The sequence below is a fragment of the Perca fluviatilis genome, chromosome 6 (assembly GCF_010015445.1).
Source record: "Perca fluviatilis chromosome 6, GENO_Pfluv_1.0, whole genome shotgun sequence".
Taxonomy (NCBI): Eukaryota; Metazoa; Chordata; class Actinopteri; order Perciformes; family Percidae; genus Perca; species Perca fluviatilis.
In genome coordinates, this window is record NC_053117.1 from 14,642,213 (window position 1) to 14,651,543 (window position 9,331).

The following is a 9,331-nucleotide window of genomic DNA, read 5'->3' on the forward strand; positions in this document are numbered from 1 at the left end:
TTTGTGTAATAAATGAAGATGAACTCTGCACTCTGGGTCTTTAATTTCTCCACTGGAGATCTGATAAAAGTCATCATCTCCAAGCCAAAAAAAATCAATGGATCAGTGATTGAATTGTCAGTCTCCAGCTGAGGTGAAAAATATATTTACTCTAGTACTTCAGCACAGTTTTACTTTCCTTAAGTATTTCCACGTTCTTCTATTTTTACTCCACTACATTTAATTAAGCATTAGTGAGTAGTGGTGGGCGGATCAATCTAAATATCGATAATATCGATACCAACATTGGTATTGATATTGATCAATACCAGTGTAATAAGATCGATACTTTAGTTTCAGTTTCTCTCCGTTATGAACTGCTGCAGTTTCATCAAAGAGGCGACCTGGCTGTCTGTGTCTGTGTAAGTACCGCTGCTTTCAAGTGCCACTTTGCTTCTCCTCCCCCCTCTTGTGATTTGATGTTGTACCGTCACGTGACTCAGCGGCCGGGCCAACAAACAAGCAAGCAGCCAGGCCCAGAGGTGGCCAGCACCAGCGGCTGTATTTTCAGGCCGAAAATGAAACGAGGGCAAGCTGTATAATTTGTAAAAATGCTGTAAGATACAGTGGTAACACAAACAAATGTATACAAACATATGGAAATTCTGTCCTGGGTTTTAATTTATATAATAATCCAGTGAAAAAAAACAAAAAAAAAACACTTAAAGCTGCAGTAGGTAAGATTGTGAAGAGCCAGGACTTTGCCAACAAATTTGAACATCGACAACTTCTCAGTCCCTCCTCCCTTTCTGCTGCAGCCCAAACCGTCTCCTAAGCCCCTCCCACACAACGGAGTTTGACAGAACTGCCGGCATGTCAGACAGACAACATTTTCAAAAACTAAACACTAACACAATGTTAACTTTACTCACCAACAGTAAAACGATGCTAACTAGCAGGCTACCGTTAGCCATTTCAGCATCACATCAGACCGACCACTGTGCTAACGTTACTATCATCCTCACCAACGTAGCTTTGTGGACTTTTGACTACTAATAACCAAGTGAAAGATAAATCACTCATGGTAAATATGTTACCTGTTGAGAGGATATGTGGCTACATCTGCATTGTTCTTCAGATCTTTAAAATCCTGCAGCCACGCCACCTCTGAAAAGCCACTCCATTATTCACAGTGTTTTGGAAAACTTTTCTGCAGCTCGTGCGCGGGGAGGGGGGAGGGGAGAACGCTATATATGCGTGTGCCTGAGCAGTGATTGACAGGCAGATAGACCCCCCTGTGGCCCTGATTGGAGAAAATCGACCGGGAGCGGTGGAATTTTGCCAATGGAACTACAGGCTGTAGGTGGTGCCAGAGGAGCTGGATTTTTTATTTTTTTTTACATAATTCATGTAGTTCAACTGGAACATAGGGTCAGTTTCAGCAAATATGACAGAAAGTTAGTTTTATAAGACTTACCTACTGCATCTTTAAAGGTTATGAAAATTCCATCAGATTTAGCAATTTGATGATGCATCCCCCTAATTATTCAAACGTAGGCTATCGGTATCGGTATCGGTATCGATGATACTGGCCCTGACTGCAGTACGCAGATTGAGAAGTGGCTCAACGTAGGTGGAGCTAAACGTTTGACTCTGCACACTTCCCCAATAGCAACCGGAAGACGAAGAATGTGTGTCTGAGGGAAAAACACAGGCCTTTCACCCTGGAGACCGTTTCCCGCGTGTGACGTTTGCTTTCCCCGTTGTTGTTTTCCTTAACCCTACCGTCCGTTGTCGTCTCGCGTCCCCCAGAGACCGGGGCTCCTTTCCCTCAAGTCACATTTGGTTCCCCTGATCTTCTTTTCTTAAACCCAACCCCGTTCTTCTTTTCCTTTTTTATAATTCAAATATCATTATTTATTATAATCCATATATGTATATCTATATAATATATATTAAATGTGCTGCCTGTTCTCCACCACCAGATGGTGCCTGCGCGGAGTCAAACATTTAGCTCCGCCCACATTTAGCCCAACCCCGATCTGCATACTGCAGTCAGGTGCAATTGGAAACAGGTGTTTATGTGTATATGAATAGAGGAGTGTCAGTGTCCAGGAATATGAGAACCATGTTAATACATTTTGAGTCTCAGTAATGTCAAATATAAAACAATATAACATAACACAATATGACATGAAAAGAGTTAATATTCATGGATTTTTTCTTCTATTTTGGAGGATAATCATGCTAAAATTCCTAGAACTAGAGTTCCCACAATGCTTTGGGGGATGTAAACAGGAAGTATAATGTTGCCATGGATTTTGTAAGTTATTGCGTGGCTACAACTTGAACCCTGTTTATGCCTTAGTCAGAGATAATGATATCTCTGGAAGTGTAAGTCACACTGAATGATATGAATGGTTTCATGGCAGCGTGGTTACGTATTACTGAGTTATGAAGAAGAAGGAGGAAGAAGGCAGTTTTCTACCAGAAATGTACTTTAATACATGGAATAAAATGATTTAAAATTTTATTTGGAATAATAGAAAACACAGAGTCAAATTTAAATTACTAACTCAACAGAAAGAGGGAGGTAAGGTGCCCCAAATATACAAAATTATTACTATGCAACACAAACTTTAACAATAATGAAGTGGATGAAATATGATACAGAGGTAGACACATATGAAGCCCTGGTTTCTAGATATGGTTTGGAGCAAACACTTCTTTAAATATTTACAGGTAAGGAGTTACATTAAACAACATTCAGAAGAGAAAATGGGAAATTAATTACTACAATATTGGACAGAAAATAGAAATAAAGGCACAGGAAAACTTTCAGATGTTTATAAAATACTGTAAAACCTAACAAACGTGGAGAGTAAAGCAAAAGAAAAATGGGAAAAAGAGTTATCCATAAATATTTCAGGCGAGGCTTGGAGAGACTCCTTAAAAGATAATTTTAAAATAACTCAGTCAAAACATTGGAGGGAATTTGCTTGGAAAATAAGTCAGAGATTTTTTATTACACCTCATATTATGGGAGAAATGTCTCCAGCAGCAGGAGCTGGTTGCTGGAGAGAATGCGGGGAAAGTAAAGCAAATCATACGCATATATTCTTTACATGTCCAGTAATAAAGAGCTTCTGGGAAGAGGTAGAGAAGGCCATGAAAGAAATTATTGATATTAAAGAATCCCTGACATTAGAAAATTGTTTTGGTATCAACATACAATGTAAGATAAAAGCGAAGGATCGAAATATTTTTAATATGCTACGTCTTACTGCACTGAAACAACTGACAAGGACATGGAAACAATCGAAAGCACCAGAATTATGTCTATGGTATAACACAATATAACAAGTATTAGAAATGGAAAAGCTCACTTTCATAGCTAGCAATAGCTTAGAACAGTGGAAGAAAATATATCCCAAACACATACTAGATAAAACAAAGTATTTTAATGGCTTGATATAGGTTTGTTGTGCTTCCATATGCATCCACACGCGCACACGCGCACGCACACACACACATATACACAAGCGCATACACATGCACACAGGCGCGCGCACGCACATACACACACTCACATACATATTAACGTTGTTTATTTATTCATATATATTGTTTTTTTTTGTGTGTGTGTTTCTTTTTGTGTTATTAAATAATATAAAACTGTAAAAAAAGTGCAACAGGAAAAAATATGTAATAACATGTGAACACAAATCACACAAAGTTATTTCCATGATTCAGGGCTCGTCCCCAATTGGTAAGTGATGAGTTTTCTGTGCATGTAAACACACTGATTGCTGACAGAGTTGAAGGTTTAAAATTGCCTAAGTCACAAAGGCATTCATTCCTCTTTTGTTGCATAATTGACAGACATTGTTATTAGTTTGTCAATAGTCATCTATTGTCATAACATTTTTGAGTGAAATTATTAATAAATATATATTCCGTTTTTTGTGTTTTCTGAAAAACCTGAAAAAATGACTTAGGCCATTAGTTTAGGAAGGTGATGATTTGTATACCTTATCTTGTATCTTGTTCTGTAGGCCAACCTGTTTGTGTATCTTATGTTAATTCTTTTGTTGGGACCATGGAAATAATTCTGTTCCTCTGCACTGTATATCATTGGATGGATGTCATTTAGGTCTGTCTTATCTCTTATCTGTTACCTATAATGGTGTATTTCTACAATGTGGTACTTGTACTTCAATATCTGAATACTCCACTCAACTGTTGGAGGCTAGGCACCTCCAACATGGCCACCAGGGGGGAGGGCAGCACACCAAATGATATTTTCTTAAGGACGTATATCAGATCATAAAGGTACAGTGAGTAGAAACAAAGCAGAACAATAAAAACAGAAGGTAAAGTAACCACAGAGCTGACGGGAATAATAATAAAAAATAAAACTTTAAAGTGTGACATGAAGGAGGAAGGGACTATAGAGACAGTGGAAAGGGGAGGTTCGCGTTCACACAGTTAGTTCTGCATTACATGTTGCAAGAGAGTGAAGGCAGGAAACAGAGATGACACACTCAACGTTTCTCTGCATCACACTAGTACCACAGAGAGAGAGAGAAGAGAGGAGGTGAACCATAGAAGGAGGAGAGGAGAGGGGGAAGCTCTCCATGAGACGAGCGAGTAAACCAAGAGAAAGGGAGAGAAAACTAAAGGAGGAGATAGGAGAAGATAAAGGAGAAGCTCACGAAAAGGAGAGCAATGAAAAGAGTCAGAAACAACGCAGAGGAAAAAGAAAGGAGGTGAAGAGGACCGAAGCCAAAGCAAGTAGAGGGGAGGAGGAGGAAGAGGAGGAGGAGGAGGAGGGAAAGAAGAAGAGGAGTAAAGAAGAAGAAAGTGGACAAGAAGAATAACAGTAGGAGGTGAGAAGAGAGAGACTTTAAGCAGAAGAGGAAGCAGAAAGTCAGAGAGGAGGGTGAGGGGAGGAAGTGAAGAGGCAGGACAAGGGAGGGAAGGAGGAGATACCGGAGGAGGAATAGGAGGACAAGAAGAGGAGCAGCAGTGTCAGCATGGAGGGGGACATCAGGAAACAGGGGATGCTCTACCTGCAGCAGCAGAGGTTTGGAAAGGTACAAACAATTAACACAGAGCTAATGCTAACACAACATGTCTGTGTAACATAACTGTATGAGCGGCAATAACAGTAAATGTGTGTGTGTGTGTGTGTGTGTGTGTGTGTTTGTGTGTGTGTTTGTGTGTGTGTGTGCATGCGTGTGCGCGCGTGTGCGTGCGTGTAGAAATGGAAGCGTGTGTGGTGCGTCCTGTTCAGAGACAGTTCCTGTTCGATTTCCAGACTGGAGTTCTTTGAATGTAAAGATGGAGGAAGTGCAGAGAAGAGCGACAAAAATCTTCGCAAACATCAGGAGCACAAGAAGGTAGAGTGGACTATACTAAACTCTACCGGACTCTACTGGACGCAAATTTGCATTTCCTAGGTTGGAGAAGGCATGACCCGCCATTCGCTGCCTCTGATTGGTTCGTTGCCTTCGTTGGTTGGATTGGTTAGGTTTAGGCGTGAGGAGTGAGATTGGTTAGGGTATTCTGGATCGAGGACAGTTCATCTACTGGATAATTGCTGGAAACATCTTCCGTCTGATGTCCCTCCCCTTGCAAAACTCGGTTCGATTCAGGAAACCACAGCAAAGTTGCTACATGCTATAAATGGCAAGTTTTAAAGAAAATTTCGGGCCTGCTTGTTTCTTTCGGGGAATGATTGTAAAGATTTACAAAGAATATGTTCACGGAATTACTAATTAACTGGGACGTTTTGGGACCGATTGGTGGGGATTTACTAAATAGCTTACACACGCCGATACACTGGTAAGAGCGTGTGCGGTAGCGGAGTGGCAATCGAATTGGGACTTTTAGCGGTGGGCCGGTAGTGTTTCGAGGCCACGAGGGCTGGTCTGATAATTATACACTGCAAGTTCTTAGCAACACCATCCGGCGGCCTGGTGTGCGGCCTCTGCCCGCTGGTCAAACTGTGCAGCCTCTGCTCAACCCGTACGGCGGGCCGCAGCAGCCTCTTATTTCAATACAAACACAGGCTAATCAGAGAGCACTAACGAAGTGCAGGTCACAACCATGTCTAGGATTTTCAGAAATATAGGGGGATCAGTGAGCGGCCCCTCCCCAAATGGCATAGCCCTGGTCGGCCTATGACGTAAAGCTATCGAACACCTCGTCTATCGGTAACGTTAACAGACAGTGTGTGAGTCTAATGATGGAAAGCCATAAAAGAAAAGGGAAAGGTGGCGCTTAGAAGGTCAGACTCAAAAGGAAGAAAAGGGATTGTGTTGCTGTGCTGTGCTGTGCTGTGTGTTGTTCATTCATTCACCGGACCATCCGAACCCCCCCTCGCCGAGGGACGGTGGTCTACGAAATTTACCCGGTAGATTTTTTGGTCCCACTCCGCCGCTGAGCGTGTGCAAATGTTTCACCAAAAAACAAGTTCCTTCCTGAGAACATTCTGGCAGAGCCACCATCGCTTTGAATGTGTGGAGGAGCCAGACCTTATTGTGCAGCGCTGTGGAGATAGGTCTGGCAATGCCAGACTAGGGTTAGGGTAAGAATAATAGGCTAAGCCAGTCAGAGACAGTGTAGTTTTCTACACATGTTTAGAGCCCCCTGTTATTTTTACCTCTTTTGGGGAGTGGGTTGTCTTTCATATTTTTTTAGGAAGACAAATCTACCTCTTCTAAAAAAATGCCTCCCCACCCCGAAATCTACGCCTATGCTAGGAAATGCAAATCTGCCTACTGGACTCTACTGGTCTTTCTACTGATCTCTAGACTCACCCTGTTACCTAGGTGATACAAGTGTATGTGTGTGTGCGTGTGTGTCTCCCAGGTGATCCGTCTGGCGGACTGTATACGTGTGTCGGAAGTGGACATGGACGGATGTCCTAGAGACACGGGACCCTTCCTGATCGAGACCACCGAGAAGATCTACGTGTTCGCTGCGGACCGACTACAGCTGGACGACTGGACACACAAACTGTGTGAGATCGCCTTCCCTGTAGGTATACACACACAGACACACACAGACACAGACACACAAAAGTAGCTATTGTAATAAACACTGTGTTTTGATGTCAAAGTGTCTAACAGCAGGTAACAGGTGCATCAGAGGCTGACCTCGGTCGGAGTCTGGTGTTCAGTGTAGATATAACAGTTCTGTTATGGAGGTGTAAAGTGAGTAGGGCAGCTCAATAAATCGTTTTTATCATCATCGCGATAGCAACTCGCGCAATAAAAACATTGCGAAAGACTTTGATCAGTTCGGAGTGCAGATTTAGGGAATCAGCATTAGTCTAAAGGATCGAGGTTCAGGTCATGTGACGTCGACCACTTCCACCAAGCAGAACTCTCCATCACTGAACGGCGTATTGCGCTGAGCAATTCCTGTTGTCTTTTGTTTGTTTCTCACAAACAATAATACTCGATGCTTTCTGGCCCTCACTGCTGTTGAACTCAAACAAATTGTTTTTAAATGTAGAGACGTTTGACTTCTGTGTCTTGCCGTTTTCTTTTAGACGGCAGGCAGCTGAATTATTATGAGATTTGACAAATAGAAAAAGTTAAAAATATTTTAAATTGTTTGTTTATTAATATTTTGTTGTTGCTTGCTTGTTTGTTTTGGGTGTGCAGGCTGTGCGAGTTATGTAAGTTATATATTGTCCTTGTTAATCAAAAGCAGCAGATTTAAAGGAGAATTCCGGTCGATTTCGATGTTATCCTCCTGCTAGCGTTAGCACCCAGAAGGTTTAAACCGGGCAAGTTTTAAACGTGCTTTTAGCCTGAATCTGACTGCAGTAGATGTGAAAGAAATGCATAAAAGTTGTGCTAATTCAGCTCTGTTTAGTTCCTGTGTTGAGACGTCAAGACGAGTGCTTAGGGGCCGTCTACAAACAAAAATAGGCATATGCTTATTTTTTTTAAAGTAAGCGCTGTAGTACAACTAGCAGGAGACAAGTTATAATTGAGGTAAGTTTGGAGACACTACCTTATTTAATCATTAAATTGATAAATATTTGTGTATCTCTTTTCGGTGTTGTACTGCACTCAGATTCACTGTGTTCACTCGGAAGGAATCCCTTCACATGGGTAGGCCCTTGTAACGACATCTCGAACATGTTAAGAGGCTAAAAGCACGTTTAAAACTTGCCCGGTTTCAGCCTCCTGGGTGCTAACACTAGCAGGAGGATAACACGGTGTAGGCAATACCGATTGCTTTCATTTTTCTCGCTACTGACAGCACTCCAAATCTACAAACAACAGAGCTACGTGTTGAAATCGACCAGAATTCTCCTTTACAGTTTTTTTTTCAATTGCTAAACGACAGTGGGCACAACTGGAGTCACATGTGCAAAACTCTAACTACAGTCTGCACTACCAACAGTCACCTGAGCTAAACAGTTCACATCACCTGCAAAACTCATTCAAAGCAACACAACTCTTAACACACGTCTCATTACTGCAGCCAAACACTGTGTACAACCCTCACTGAGATAACACACACCGTCACTCAGAACACACTGAGGGTAAAAACACTAGCATCAAACAACAATACACAAATTACAAACTTTCTCATATTTACAGTTTGAACAATTTGAGTGACTTTACACTACTAAATAGTTTCTTTAAAGAAAAGATATAGATTTTATAATATACCAATTTTTACATAAGGTAAACAAGAAGGTATGAAAATCAGCAGTTTGCTTCAATATAGTATTTTATATCTGGTAATTTATGGAATTACTGGGGAAAAAAACTAAAATACATAACAGTACCAAAGAATAGTGTGACTAATCCTGCCTCTCTCCAGCATCATGTGGCAAGTTCTCTTCACCACATTGGATGTCTGCATCATCTCTAAATACAAATGAATGTGGTTTTCTTTTGTCTTGCACTCACCATACATTTTTCTGAAAAACAGTAAGAACGCGGTTTTCCTTTAAAGATAAAGAGTTTTAACGTTGTTATCTGTTTTTTAACTTCTATAAACCTCAGACATCTTACCTGGACATATTGGTATCTTTGCTCTTTTACCTGTTTCTCTCAAACAGTACAGTGTATAATTGTTTAATTCTTATTTGGCGTTTGTATACAAAAAAAAGGCTTTCTGAGCTTTCTCTGTATAAATACCATATATGTTCTCTAACTAGTCTAAAACTAGACACCTGCTTAGGCTTTCAGCTAAAATTGCAATCAGCAGTGTTTGATAGGCACCAGACTGGAATCTATTCTGTTTTGAATGTGTGGTTAACAGTTTTGACAGCAGTGTGTTAGCATTTGAACAAAGTGCTGTAAATCTACAGTGTTGT

The 9,331-nt window shown here is 41.0% G+C and overlaps 1 protein-coding gene across 1 annotated transcript in view; it reads left to right on the top strand.

The window, feature by feature from the left end:
- Nucleotides 1-4,514: 4,514 nt before the first annotated feature.
- Nucleotides 4,515-9,331, top strand: part of LOC120561189 (docking protein 2-like) — a 19,539-nt gene continuing 14,722 nt past the window's right edge. Inside the window, exons 1-3 of the mRNA XM_039804189.1 lie at nucleotides 4,515-5,075; nucleotides 5,244-5,381; nucleotides 6,856-7,023. Coding sequence (XP_039660123.1) covers nucleotides 5,016-5,075; nucleotides 5,244-5,381; nucleotides 6,856-7,023 — 366 coding nt within the window. The 5' untranslated portion in view covers nucleotides 4,515-5,015. The remainder of the gene's footprint in view (nucleotides 5,076-5,243; nucleotides 5,382-6,855; nucleotides 7,024-9,331) is intronic.